The following is a 14,561-nucleotide window of genomic DNA, read 5'->3' on the forward strand; positions in this document are numbered from 1 at the left end:
CCGTGCCCGTGCCCGCACCCGCCGCCCCGCGGACGGACCCTGAACGCACGACGCTCCGGGAGGGAACCGGACTTGGGAGGGCACGCGGGGTGTAAGTCCACGTGCGTGACCCTGTGAGCACGGGAAGGACAGAGAGAGAGGGAAAGACAGAATCCCAAGCGGGCTCCCAATACCAGCGCAGAGCCTGCCAGGCTTGAACTCACAGACCGTGAGATCATGGTCTAAGCTGAAACCAAGAGTCGGTCGCTTAACTGACTGAGCCAGCAAGGTGCCCCCTGACGCTTTAAACGTTCACTTTTGGAGCGCCTGGGTGGCTCAGTCGATTAAGCGTCCGGTTGAGGCACAGGTCGTGATCTCACGGTTCGTGGGTTTGGCCCAGTGTCGGGCTCTGTGCTGACAGCTCAGAGCCTGGAGCCTGCTTCAGATTCTGTATCTCCCTCTCTCTCTGCCCCTCCCCTGCTCGCGCTCTCTCTCTCTCTAAAAAAAAAAAAAAAAATTAAACGTTCACTTTTGAAAGAGAGATCTGCACAGGATGGCGAAGGGGACAGAGGACCCCAAGCGGGCTCCGTGCAGACAGCAGAGCTCGACGCGGGGCTGGAACCCATGAACACGAGATCATGAGCTGAGACGGAATCAGGGCTTAACAGACTGAGCCACCCAGGTGCCCCGATTCGGACTCCATTTTAAAACAATCACTGGGAACTGAAATAAAAGAAGGCAGCGCCTGCACCAAGCTCTCCTTATTAGATTTAGCATAAAGTCCATCAAGATTCCAGCACAGTTTCTGACCTTTGACTATCTGTCTCCCAAATGTCAGCACCAGACTGATGGGGTGACGGTGGCCTTGCCGAGACAGGGAAGCCTGGGTGGGAGTTCCCACCCAGGAAGTCAGCACCTGTAGGGCCCTTGGCTGCCCTCCCCACTGGTGGCTGCAGGCTGTGGGTCTGCTATGGGCCTGGGGGGTCGGGGGTGAGGGGCTGAAGGGGCGTGTGGGCAGAGGCTTCGGCACCAGTTTGCACAGGGCCGTGACCAGGCCTGGCTCGGTCCCCGTCTGGCCGTGTCTGAGCCATGGGGCTGTCTGCTGGGACCCGCTTTGGTCCCAGGCTGTCCCTCTGACCTGTGGCCAGGCCAGGTGCAGAGGGGCAGGTGAGGCCCAGCGCCCCGGTGTTCCCAAGACCCTCCTGGTCTGTGGGCTCTCCCCTCCCAGCCTCTCCCATAGCAAGCCCGTGCCCAGGTGGCCCGCATGTCCCCACTTATGGTGGGGCGGGGGTGGACAGCACGCGCTGGGCAGAGAGTGCAGTGGGCACTGCAGGTTCCCCGCAGGCACATCTCATTGCTGGAATATTCCTGTTTAGGGGTGAATTATGTCCCCCAAAGTGACGATGTTCAAGTCTTGACCCCCAATACCTGTGAACGGACCTTATTTTGATATAGGATCTTTGCAAACAAAGTCAGTTAAGACAAAGTCCTACAGAAGTCAGGTGGCCCTAATCCAACAACTGGGGTCCTTATAAGAGGGGGACGTGGATCCGGATGTGGGAGTTGGCCACATGCCCCGGGGGCGGGTGCCGCAGCGATTCGGTTCAGGCCAAGGGACATCTGGAGCCCCCGGGGGCTAAGAGAGGCAGGACGCCCCCCCCCCTTAGATCTGAGACTGGCGGCCCCAGAACTCGCATGGTGCTCAGTCACCCTGCTTTAGGTGCTCACACAGCCCCCTTAGAAACTGCCCCCTTAGCCCACTGTCATGGGGACAGCAGCCTTAGCCAGAAAACAGACTGACCACCTTGCAGAGTTGCCGTCAGGAGAGACTGGAGCCCTGCTCCCTGTGGCCAGACCACGACCCAGGGCTTTCTGCAGGCCTCGAGGCCCCTCCCTTACGTCCTCGTCCCCGGCTTCTGGGTGTCCGGGCTTCCGAGCAGAGACCCTCTGGAGACACCTGTGCTCCCTGCCCCAGCTGGTCTTCCCCCGCAACACAGACCACAGAACGGGGGTTCCTTGGCCATGGCCCTCGCATGCAGCTGCGGGTTGGGCGGGGCGGGGGCGGGTTCTTAGTGTGGCTCAGTGGGAACCAATGGGCTTCCTCTGAGAGGAAAGCTGCTTGCCGGGGTTGCCAGTGCGGGGAACCCCTGGGAACCTGCTGGCAAGGTGTGCCGTGGCCTCTGGTTCCTGCTGAAGTCCGTCTGCGGAGCGTTCACGCCGCCCGCCCCTCACTGGGGAGCTGCTGAGAACTTGCAAAGCACTTTTCTGGGCTGTGACCTCATCCTGGCTTCCCAGAAGCCCCAGGCTGGCGGTCGGAAAGTGTCCTCACCGGTTGGATGCAGGACCCACCGGGACGCCTGGACTCTCAGGGTGGACGCCCGCCCCCGTTACACAGTGAGGGGGCTCAGTGCGCAGAGAAGAGCCCTCGCCCAGAGGCTGGCCGAGAGGTTAGGTGGCCTTGGGAGGGGGGGTTAGGGCAGCTCCCGCTCCCAGGAACACGTGTGCGGGTGAAGCCGTGAGGATGAGCACCGGGGGGTCAGCAAGGGAGCGTGGGGTGGTCACGTCCACAACCAGGACCCCAGATACCAGGACGCGGAGAACGCAGGGGGGGGCCTGGAGGGGCGGGCAGCGAGGGCTGCGATGCTGAATCCTTCACCCGCAGCCCTGACCTCAACATTCCCCCGGATCCCGCCCCCCAATCAGATTCAAGTCCACGTAGAAGCACGTTCACAGCAGCACAACTCACAATCACCAGAATCCACGTGGGAACAACCCAGACGCCCAAAGCGGATGAACGGCACACACCCAGTATCTACAGCGCACGCGCACGTCCCCCCCCCCCCCAGGGCGTCCACCGCGCATGCGCACGCCCCTCGGCCGCGAGCAGGAGCTAGGCGCCCACACTCACTGCCCCGAGGACGGACCCTGGATGCACGACGCTCCGGGAGGGACCCGGACACGAGAGGCCACGCGGGGTGGGAGTCCACGTGCGGGACCGTCCGGAACAGGCTCGTCCAGGGACGGGAGGGGGGGTTCTTTTTGGGTGCTAGAACATTCTGGAATCACACAGAGGTGATAGTTGCACAACCCTGTGGATCTGCTAAAAGTCGGTGAATCGTGTGTTATGCAAATCATATCTCACCTAAAAGTAAAGAACGGTGGCCAGGCACCCACACCCAGCACATAGCGCCCCCCGGGCTGCAGCGGAGAGGACACAGAGGGACCACCAATGCAGGAGCAGTGCATAGCGACAGCACCCGACTGTAGCCGGAGGAAGGGAGGGGCAGCCCCCCCGGGGCAGAGCTCCCGCTGACCGACACAGCAGAACGAGGACAGCAGTGTCTGCCGGACAGACACCTCGGCGGTGGTCACTGCCGGCGACCTCCACCAGTGCAGGACGGAGTCCACCCCATCCCGCCGCGAGGGACGGGTCGCTGACAGCCTCGACGCACCCCTCGCAGGGGGAGGGGAAAATAGCAGCAACCTGAGGGCGGGTGGTGGCCAGTAAGGTGCAGGACGTGGTCGGAGCTGGCGCCGCCCCCAACCAGGCCTGGAGGTCAGGACCGTCGGGGGAAGGGCGCCCCAACGCCAGCGGGCTCATGGTGATGTCCGAGGAGGCCGCAGCGCCCCGTCTGTGGGACTCCCTTCGACAACCCAGAACCCCTCCCGAGCGTGAGGGCCCCAGGCCAGCCCAGGCCAGGAGCCCTCGGCAGCGACTCGGGGCCGGGGCCCTGGCACTCTGGCTCGGTCACTGGCGCAGCGTGGGGCTACCTCCGGCGCCATGATAATGGGACGATGACGCGCCGGGAGACTGGGCGAGCGAGTGACAGTGACCGAGAAGGGTCGGTACTGGTTTTTCGACCTCTCCATAGACCTAAAGCCCTTTAAAAATCATCTTGTCACGAAAACCTTTAAAAACAAACAGAAGAGAGTATCAAATCTTAAATTTATAGACACTCCCTGGGTGCCTGGGCCTCGGCAGGGGGCTCCTGGTCTGAATGCCGGCCCGCCCACCCCTTGGGGCAGAGCTGCCCGAGTCCGGGTTAGCCTTGACCTTCTGCATTGCTGAGGGCAGGTCCCCCAGGACGTAGGCCCCCACCTGGGTGTCTGGAGCACAGGAACCCTGGGGCGCCTGGCAGGCTCAGCCAGCGGAGCGTGTGACTCTTGATCTTGGGGTCATGAGGTCAAGCCCCATGTTGGCACAGAGTTTACTTAAAATAAAGTTAAAATTAAAATGAAACTAAGCAAAACAAAGACATGATCAGCCTGCCACCAAAGGTCCCGGGTCTGGCTCCTGTGCAGAACCCAGGAAGGGAGCCGGTACCCCTAGGGTTCAGTGATTCTGCCCTAGCCACAACAGAAGGAATGACAGCGCTCAGAGAGCAAAGCTAGAACCAAGATCTACCACAGGACTGGGAGCCAAGTCCATAAGCAGTCCCCGGGGGTGGGTGCCAACCCAGAGGGACTGCTCCGTGCCCTTGGGACATTGGGAGAGAAGCTTTCTCTTTGTAGGCAACAGGAGTCACACAGCTCAGCTCCTTTCTCTTTTGGCTTTGGCTGCTAGGAAACTCAGCGCCCAGGTTTAGTCAGGAGGAGGTATGTTAAGGCCTACAGGTTTATGTTCACTCCTTGCCCCAGCCCAGCTCTGGGTCTCCTATTCCAATTCCTTCTGATTTATACAATAGCGGGAACATTTCTAGAGTGTCCCAGGGCCACATGAGGGCTTCACGTGCTGCATCAGAGCCCTCGTGGCACTGTGAGAAACTACCACGAAGCTCACGGCTTAAAGCAGCACACATTTATTACCCCATGGTTCTGGAAATCTGAAGTGGAGAGCTGTGTTCCCCCGGGTGGCCCCAGGGAGCCCTGTCTCCCCGCTTTTCCGGCTTCCAGAGGGGGCGCACCCAGGGCCCGCAGCCCCTCCTCTACCCTCTCGGCCATCAGCGCTGGGTCCGCCCCTCAGGAAGACCTCATGAGGATGCTGGGCCCCCTGGGCACCCAGGGTCACCCCCACCTCGGGGGCCTTTAAAAGGTCCCCTCTGCAGTGTGATGGGACGGGTCCCCGGTCCCCAGGTCAGGACGGGGACGTCTTTGTGGCTGTCCCCTTGCCTATCACCGTGGGGATGTCGTTTGGTCAGTCAGGAGCGGACGGTGTCCACGGTGGGTCCACTGGCTGAGGTTCAGTGGTGAAGGGCCCGAACCCAAGTCTGGTCTGGCCCCCGTGCTGGCTTGGCCCACGGGCCCAGGGGTCCTGTAACAGCCTCGGACCCTTCGCCCCGTCCGAACCATGGTCTCACCTCTGTCCAATCCCACACTCAGCGCGGGGTGAGATTTTGTTAGAAGAAAGATCTGGGCTCAAGGTGTCCCCGGCAGGGTGGGCTCCCGCCGTGTTTGGCAGGTGCTCAGGAAGTTTCTGTGGGATGGTGCGGCTGAGTCCCCCCACTCGTGGGGAGAAACAGGTGTGGTGGCCCCAGGGGGTCGTGCTGGAAGGACCGGCGTCTGCTCCAGGCAGAGCCAAGAGAAGTGGTGCAGGCCGAATGCATGAGACAGACCCAGGGCCGGGGGGCCGGGGGGCCGGGGGGCCGGGCTTCAGCATGGGCGACGGCACCGAGGAGCGCCGTGTCTGGACACAGAGCTGTGGCCAGGACCATGCAGAGGGGCTGCATCAGGGCTCAGAGCCAGGCAGGGCTGCCGGCGCTGAGGCTCGGCAGGCCAGAGAGGGCTTGGGCCTTGGACCGTCAGCTTCCTGTCGCCCAGCAGAGGGACCACGGCGTCCCTTGTGCATTGGCGACAGACAGGGCCCTGTGTGCAAGGACCTCCGACCCCCTCCCTCTGACTGCTCGCCCTGGGAGTCTGGGGGCCAGCCGAGGCCTGCGGCCCAAGGGCCAGGAGTGCCCCTGTGCTCCCGTCTCCTCCAGGCCTGGCCAAATTGTCCCCTGGGTGGCCACAAAGTGTCCCAGATGGAGAGGGAGGACTTAACAGACAGGTGTGCCCCGGTGGTCCTGCAGGCCAGACATCCTAGGCCGAGGTGTCCCGGGCCGAGATCCCTGGGAGGCCCCTCCTGCCTCTCCCAGCTCCCAGCACCCCACTCTGCGCGGGGGTCACGGGCTTCCTCTGCGTCTGCGTCCTCCCCCTCCATCTCTCACAAGGACCCTTTCGGCGAGGGCCGTCCTGACCCGGGATCGCCGCATCTCCATCTTTAACTAAATGACAGCTGCAAAGACCGTGCTTCCAAGAAAGGTCTCGTTCTGAGGCTCTTGGTGGACCTGGGCTCAGGGGACGGGTCCAGGCTCCAGGTCCCTGCCAGGCACCGTGTGGACACTGGCCAGACTCCTGAAATACGCTGGTCTGGGTCTAGTGGGTTCGAGCCGGCGGGTCTGAGCCACAGCCTCCCACACTGCCACCTGGCAGGCCCCCAGACCCCCACTTTACAGGGAAAACTGAGGCTCAGGGGAGTCGAGCCCCTGGGGTCCTTCAAGCAGACAGTTCCCAAACTGTGTGCCGCAGCGAACGCACTGGGGCCGTGGATTCCACACTTCCCGGGGCGACCACGCTGCCCGGCGCTGCCAGCCCAGCTTCAGATCACACCTCCTCCTTCTCCTCCCCCCTGCCCAGAGCGTCCCCCAGGCCCATGAATCCGGGCTGCTGTGAGGAGAAGCGTGCCATTACACTCGCCAGGGACGGGCACCCTGATTCCCCCAAAAACGAGATCACACATATCTCCTCCTTCGGTTTGGGTGAGTCATGCTCTTCAAATGGCTGTTTTGGGACATAAATGCCAACGATGGGGCTGCACCCGACAGAACTGGCCAGGGGTGCAGGGAGCACGGCGAGCCCTTGCTGAGACACTAAGGCACCCAGACGGAGCAGGCACGGGGCCTCCGCCCAGGAGAGGAAGGTGCTGACGTCTGGGCAAACCAAGCCTCGGAAGGGCGCGAGCAGCACGTGGACAGGGGTGGCCCCGGCCCAGCTCTCTCGCTGCCCGCAGGCCACCCTGACAGATGCACACAGGTGTGGCCATGGCTCGGGGGCTCTCAGGGGGGGGGCCCAGCGATTCCCAAGCACAAGCCCCGGCTCCACGTGGCCCAGAACCCAGCCGAGGCCGCCAGTGCGTGGTGGGGACTCCCGGACCACGTGGGGGTCGAAGGGTGACTCTGGCTCCAGGTCCCTACCTGAGGGAAGTCGCCTGTCTTTGGCAGGAAGCTGGGGGTGGTGGTGGAGGGCCCATAGCCGGCGTCCGCGCAGGGCTGGCTGACGATGAAGGAGGTGGAGCTCATGAACTCGCTGCGGGCAGACAGGGGGGAGGCTGGCCATCAGGAGCCTGAAGGAGGGCTCTGCGTCTGGGACACTCTCCTCAGAGGACAAGCCCCCGTCCCCCCATCCCAAGACACGGTGCCCTAGAGAAGCCTCAAGGCTCTAGCTCCGTGCTCTGTGACCTTTTCCACAGCATGTTCCTTAGCCTGGTTCTGGGCCTGCTCCCCTAGCAAGCTCCTACTTACCCTTCAAAGCCCAGCTCACTGTTGCCCTCTGTAGGAAAGTGCCCTCCCAGCTCCTGTTCCCCCAAAGCTCTCCCCTGCTGCCTAGTGTGACCCCTTGCCCAGAGGGTACCCACAGGTCCCTCTGTGGCCCCCTTGTGCCCTTTTTCCTGGTGGCCTCTTTCGAAGACAGATCACAGCCAGTGTCAGCTGTCTCCATGTGGCCAGGGCCCCGCCCAAGCCCCCTCAGCAGGACACTGAAGCCCCTCACTTTTGTTCAACCAGTGACTGCAGAGCCACAGAGGCCCCCGCGGGCACTGTGGCCACCCAGGGAGACACGGTGGGGCTTGCTCGGGCCCTGGGGACCAGAGGGACTTACTGGCTTTCACTGGAGAAGGCTGGATATGGCGTGGGTGCGAAGGCACTCCACCACGGGTAGCGCAGCATGGTGTTCTGGAAGAGAGCGAGGGCGAGGGCGTCAGGGGGGCAGGGCTGCGCAGTGAGGAGGGGTGAGGGCTCTGCCGCCCCTGCCGGGTAGAAACTTCACCCTGTGGTGGCCCACACAGGTCAGCGGGGAGGTACTTAATAGCTCGGGGCCAGCTCGGGCCTCTGTCCACCCATCTGCCCAGGAGACCCACGGAGGGGACCCGTCCGTGCCCGTGAACAACTCAGGCCAGGGCCCAGTAAGCCGCTGCCGCACGCCTCTCTGCAGGCAGGGTGGGCGTGGGTGGGCGTGACCCACCTCTGGACCAAGTGCCCCCAGAATCCCAGCCCTGAGGGAGGCCCGTATGGCAAAGAGAACTTTAGAGGGGCCCCCTCCAGCACCAAAGACAGCCCACACCCCAGCCCCTCCCGGGGGGCCGAGAGCCTGGCCTTCTGAGAACACCCTCTGGCCCAGGGAGCTCCTGGAAGCCGCCAAGCCTGCCGGGCCCGAGAGTGGAGCACAGGCCCGGGCGCTGGGGAGGCCGCTCTGAGAAACACCGGCGGGAGGTGGACGGACGGGCGGGAGGTCAGCGGGGGCTGTGGGGCCGCGCACTGGGCTCTGACAGGGCTGGCCGGGGGGGGGGGGGGGGGGTGTGCTCCCACCCTTATGCACACGCACCTGCTGAGCAGGGGCCCCTCCCCTAACCCGCAGGGTGGCCTGTGTGGGACCATGTCGGGAAGGTCCCTGACCAGCACTGGGGAGAGGCCTGCTGGCTGCAGTCACTGTCCCCTATGTGTCCTAGCTGGCCCTGCCACACGGCGTGTCTAGAAACAGATGTGTAGCCCACTTCCCGCCAGTGCACATGGGTCCTGCTCCCCGGTGGGGCGCCCAGCCAGCTCACAGGACCCGTGAACAGGAGCTGGCCCAGAACCAGCCCAGATGGCTGGGAGACCAGGAGCCCTTCTGTGCTGCCTATGTCTGGGAGGGAGGCGCTGGCCGTGACTTCCCGCCCCACCCCTGCAGGGCGGTCGGCGTCCAGATGTCCAGGCCCAGAGAACCAGAAGGTAGGAAGGGGAGACACATGCTCAGTGAAGGGACTGCGCAGGCTGGTAAACAAAGGTAGCTCCAGCACGAAGCCTGGTGACAGGGACACTTAGGAGGAATCCCCCGCAGGGCATGCTTCCACCACAGAATCTCCACCTCAGGCCGCGCTCAGCCGCTTCAGGGAACTGGTATAAACTGTCCCAGGTGCACACATGGCATCGTGAGCTACTCGGCACACAGCAGGCAGGGCCAGCCTCAAGGCTTCCGGGGGCTTCCGGGCTGTAGGGGTCCTTCGCTTGTTCAACCTTCTCTGCTGCACCCAGAACCCGGGGCTTCTAGGACCTTAGGACTTCAGCCAGGAAGCCAGAGGGTGGGAGGTCACTCCTTCTTTTGTCTTTGGCCACTCCTTCCCCAGTTTAGGAGCCCCACACAGCCAGCCAATCAGAGCCTTCCTTGGTTTTTCCCACTTGAGGCCAGAAGAGTGGCTATACCTTTAAAGGGCAGGCCTCTGGGACATGATTGGTCCAGAGATGAGCCCCTGACCCCAGCCAGCCAATCAGAGGTTTCCTTGGGATTTTCCTTTTACAGCCAGAGACCTGTCTTTGCCTTTAGAGGGCAGGCCCCTGGGACATGACTGGTCCAGAGATAGATGCCTGACCCCTACCAGCCAATTGGAGCCAGCTTGGGGACTTCCAGGTAGAGACAGAGAGGCGGGCCTCTCCGGGGTAGAGGTGGGCCCTGGGCCGTTAATCCAGGGCCCCAGCCCACCCGGGAGCAGATGTAGGAACAGAAGGCTTTCGCTTTCGCTAAGGCAGCAGATAAAACAAGGCTGCCAAACAAAACACAAGGTGTCCAGTGTAATTGGCATTTCTGATAAAAGGCAAACAACTTTTAGCATAAATATCGTAGAGAACGTACACACTAAAATACCATTTGTGTTTATGTGAAGCTTTTGTCTCATTAAACATCTACATTTTCATTTGCTAAATCAGACCACCTTAAATGACACTGACAGTCCGGGGGTAGGTCTCTTCCCCTGGCCACGGTTCGGCCCGGCCAGGACAGGTGACGGGAAGGGGCACGCAGTCCTGACCACACCGCCCGTGCACACATCCAGCGTCTACAGGAGCCTGGCCCAGGTGAGGGACAGCGCTCACAGCTGGTGGCTCGCCAGGGACAGGCTCAGAGTACAGCCTGGGGAGGGGCCACCGCCAGGCTCGGAGAGGCGCCCTCTGGCACTGGGTCCCCACGGCAGCCCAGGCGAGCCCGTCCGCTCCAGCTTCTGAGTACATCTGGTCCCACATCCACGGAGCGGCGGCTTCCTGGCCTCATCACGGGCGTCATAAAAGGGGCGTGGCCCCAGCCCCAGGATCCGCAACCCTACCCAGTCCTCCTCTGGACTCAGGAATTCTGATTCAGGAGGACACCCGCCACCTAATCCATGAAGAGTGGACACGCGGTGCTGTTGCTAGCAGCAGAAAACTGGAATTATCCCAAAGGCTCAACAACAGGGAAATAATTAACCAAATTACGGGATGCTGATGAGAAAGAATCCTGCGACACTGTCAAGGATGGCCAAGCCCAGCGCCAAGACCCCAAGGTGGGGTGACAGGGAGCCCACACACTGACGGCCTGGAGAGCGGGGAGGCATCGCCATGACAACGTGGGTGGGAGTGGGGGGGCGGGGCGCACAGCCGAGGCCTGGAAGAGGGCCTCTGCGGTGGCTCGTGCCTGCCGTCCCAGACCGCGACAGCTCGCCTCCACGCCTTCTGCTCCGTGCCCGGTGCACGAGCGTGCGGCGCGGGCACCCCTGGATGGAGACCGAGCTCCGGGTCCGCTCACCTAACTGCTCTCTGCGGCTCCTCCCGGCAGTTCCAGCACTCGGCCCTGACCCCGGCGGCCCACTTCCCGGCTCCTCTGAAGCCCGAGCTCGGGCCTTGCTCTCTCGTGCCACCTGGCCTTGCTCCCAGCCCTCAACCAGCAGGACGGAAGGGAAGGAAGTGGCCGACGCTTTCCTGAAGGAGGGGCCTCGTGCGCCCCTCGCTGTGTCCTGGCATCCTTCTCCCTCCAAGTCCCCTGCCGAGAAGCACTGTTTGCGTTTCCACAGTAGAAGGAAGCCCGGTTTCACCCCAGACCACAGTGGGCGGGAGGGCGCAGGCCTGACGTGCCCTTCTCTCGAGGGGCTCTTTGTAGCTGCGGAGACTGTGGTGGTCTTATCCCGTGATCCTTTATCAGCTGTCAGGACCCAGGAGCAACTGAGACGCCCTCCACCAGGTGACCAGTCCGGAAACACCCCGTGGCCCGGCCCAGGCCAGTGCGTGTTACTCGGCAGTAAAAATGAGCCATCGAGCTGCGCAGAGACACAGAGGAGCCTCGGACGCACGGCGCTCGGTGACAGAAGACAGGCTGAGGCGGTGACACACCGTGTAGTCCCAAGCCCAGGACGATGTGGAAAAGGCAGGACCTTGGAGGCGCGGCTGTCGGGGTGGGGGAGGGTGAGTGGGCGGAGCTCAGGAATTTCCCGGCAGTGGGACTGCTCTGGACCGCGCTGTGGGGCGTCCGTGACATTCGTCCAAGCCCACACGGTGTGCAGCACGGGGCGTGGCCTCGCGTCCGCTGCAGACCATGGTAGGTAACGTTCGCTGGCCATCGGCTGTGATAACTTAGCAGGGCCATTACTGAAAAACGTTAACAATGGGGAAAGTGGGGCCTGTGGAAACTTTCTGTCCAATTTTCCTATAAACCTAACTGTTTAAGACACAGTCTATTAAACTGAAAATAGAAAACCTTGATAAACCGTCGCAGAAGCCCCAGCCCCTGTCCTGCAGCAAAGGCGGCAAACAGCCCAGGCCTGAGCGTCTGCCCGGGGGCCTGTCATGGCCCTAGCAAAGACACCTGGTGGCAGGCGGGCACCGGGAGGGGTCCTCCCTGCCAGGCCGGGGCCTGGGGTGTCGGCTCTAGGCCCTGGAAGGGGGAGGCGTGGCCGTGGGCCGGCGGGGGCTCACCTGGACGCTGGACCCACACAGCGGGCTCTGCAGCGGCGGCGGGCTGTACAGGATGCCGCCCGCCGGCGGGGGCTCATGCTGAGGAAACTCGCCGTCCATGGCGGGCCCCGCTGCCAGCATCGGGCGGCTCCACGACCCGGGCCGCAGGGCGTCTATCTGGGCTTCTTGCTCCTCGGGGGCGGCATCACGACCTGGGGAGGGACACAGCACAGCCTGAGATCGCCCTCTGAGTCCCTGTGAGCCTCGAGCCGAGGGGGTGGGGTCAGCGCAGCACACCCCTGGTCCGGGAGGGTGCGGCCTGGGGCTCCCCCAACGTTGCAGCAGTGGCAGGCGACTCTCCTGGCCCCTGGCTCTTCCCAGGGGCTGTGCTGGAGCAGGGGGGGGGGCGCCCGGAGCTCAGCCCCAGCCTGAGGAGCATCGAGCGGCCCCTCGGCTGCCAGGGGGGCCGCGCTCGCCCCCGTGCTCCAGCACGCCAGGGGCCCCAGCCGCTGCCCGGCCCCCTCTCCTGGGGATGCTGGGCTGGACATCTGACTGCAGGTCCCACCCAGGCATCAAGTGCCACCAAGTGGGGCTCCCAGCCACAAAGAGAGGCACTTGAAACAGAATGGAGACAAGCTCCAGGAATAGATCTCCAGGATGGTGGCAGCCCTTCCAGTGAAGCTGTCCCCCACCCACAGCATTCCCTCCCTGCCACAGGACCAGGCAGGCCCTGGGGGGCTGCTCCTGCCAGTATGGGCCCTGGGGTGAGCCATGGAGACTCAGCTGATCCCTTGGGGCCTGGCTCTGAGACCTGGCATGTGTGAGGCTGCCAGCGAAGTCCAATCAGCAAGCAGCTCCAGGCTGGGGGCCGGTCCTGTCCCCCTGCAGCCCGAGCAGGCTTGCAGGAAGGCCTCTGGGGGAGTCGGGGCCAAGCTGAGCCAGGAAATGGGAAGGACACACAGCATCCACACTGAGAACGTTCCTGTTCCCAAAGGCAGGCAGACCAGGCCGGGAACACACCACGGAGCCGGCAACAGAGACACAAGATTTCCCACACGATTTCCATCTGCCCCATGGACTGTGACCTAGGCTCCCCAGGGTCCCCGCCCACCACTGCTGCTGGCTGAGCCGGCCCGCGCTCCTCAGGCAGGCAGGCAGCCGCTGAGGACATTAATCACCAGGGGAGGCAGGAAGGGGAGACAGCTGCCACTCCCGGCCAAGCCCTGGATGAAGAAATCCTCGGGACTTCCAGTAATCTCTGTCCGCACACGGGCAGCTTATGCAATCCCTCCGGGGTGGGGAGGGGTTGCCTTTACCCCGAGCTCCCAGCCAGGGAAGGGGCCCTCGGGCCGACCTCCAGCCAGTGCGGAGCCTTGGTGCTGTCCCGCTTGGCCCCAGGCCTCCCCTGTTCTGGACAACCTGCGGGCTCACACCTGCAGGAAGACGGCACCTCCCCCTGCCTCGTTGGCCCTGGCCTGCTCCTGCCTGTGGCCTCCAGGCTCCTGGCCGGGGACCAGGGAGGACACAGACCTGAAAGCCGGGAGTGGGAGGTTCTGAGGTCTTCCTCCATAAACACACACCAACTGGGTTATTCAGAGCCTCAGCCACTCCATTTAAAGATCTTGGGCTCATGTGGTCAAACCCAGCTCAGCCTTCTAACAACCGGATTATTATCTGACAACCCGGCGGCACCTCAGCAGGAGAAATGAGTTGTTTGGAGGTACGTGGGCAAGGCTGGTGGGGCACTCAGCAAGCCCAAGGCCCCGGCAATCCAGTGACCACTTAAGTGACCACTGGTTTCACTGAAGCCCCAGGAATCTTCTGGATTTGGGGGATCCCCCTCGAGAGGGCTCTGCCCCCAGCACCTGAGACAGAAGGCAGGCAGAGGAAGCTCACGAAGCTGAGCAGAGGCGCTGGCCGGCTTGCCCTCACCCCTGCAGTTCGCGGCCCGCCCCTTCTCTGCAGCAGGTGCTTGAGATGAGGCCCCCACCGGAGACCGCCACACCCGCGTGTCCCGGGGTGAAGCTGAACCCCTTCCCACGAACACGTGCGGCCAGGCTCTGCAGCCCTGGCTGCTGCTCTAGAAAACACCATCCCGAGGGCACAGGCCAAGGAGCTCGGGGGTCCCGTGGGCAGCTTCCCAGGATCCCCAGGAGAAACGATGATACTTATCTGCATAAAACCTAACACACACGTTCACAACACCAGGAGTCACAACAGCCTGAGAATGGAAGAACCGAGGTCCACAAACGGGTGAATGGAATGGACAACATGTTCATCGCGCACGCGCACGACCCTCAGATGCGTCCACCGTGCACGCGCATGCCCTTCAGCCGCGAGCAGGAGCAAGGTGCCCGCACCCGCCGCCCTGCGGACGGACGCCGAACACACGGGAACTGGACACGGGAGGCCACGCGGGGTGGGAGTCCATGTGCGGGACCGTCCCGTCCGTCCGGAACAGGCTCGTCCACGGACGGGAGGGGCTCGTGGGACCGGGCAGGGAGTGGAGGGGTGATGGGAACGGGGTTCTGGAACTAGGCCGCAGGGATGTTCGTATATCATTATATGGTGGAAAACACTGAATTGCACACACTGAAAGACCCAGTTTTACACTACGAATCTCACACAGTGCCCACCACCACCCCGTGCCCCCAG

General features: G+C 63.1%; 1 protein-coding gene across 1 annotated transcript in view; it reads right to left on the minus strand.

The window, feature by feature from the left end:
• SBNO2 (strawberry notch homolog 2) overlaps positions 1–12,118 on the minus strand; it is a 32,330-nt gene extending 20,212 nt beyond the window's left edge. Inside the window, exons 1-3 of the mRNA XM_029916348.1 lie at positions 11,928–12,118; positions 7,834–7,907; positions 7,152–7,263 (exon numbers count right to left, since the gene is read on the minus strand). Of these exons, the coding sequence (XP_029772208.1) occupies positions 7,152–7,263; positions 7,834–7,907; positions 11,928–12,047 (306 nt within the window). The 5' untranslated portion in view covers positions 12,048–12,118. The remainder of the gene's footprint in view (positions 1–7,151; positions 7,264–7,833; positions 7,908–11,927) is intronic.
• Between the last annotated feature and the right edge of the window lie 2,443 nt (positions 12,119–14,561).

This window comes from Suricata suricatta, chromosome 12 (genome assembly GCF_006229205.1).
Source record: "Suricata suricatta isolate VVHF042 chromosome 12, meerkat_22Aug2017_6uvM2_HiC, whole genome shotgun sequence".
Taxonomy (NCBI): Eukaryota; Metazoa; Chordata; class Mammalia; order Carnivora; family Herpestidae; genus Suricata; species Suricata suricatta.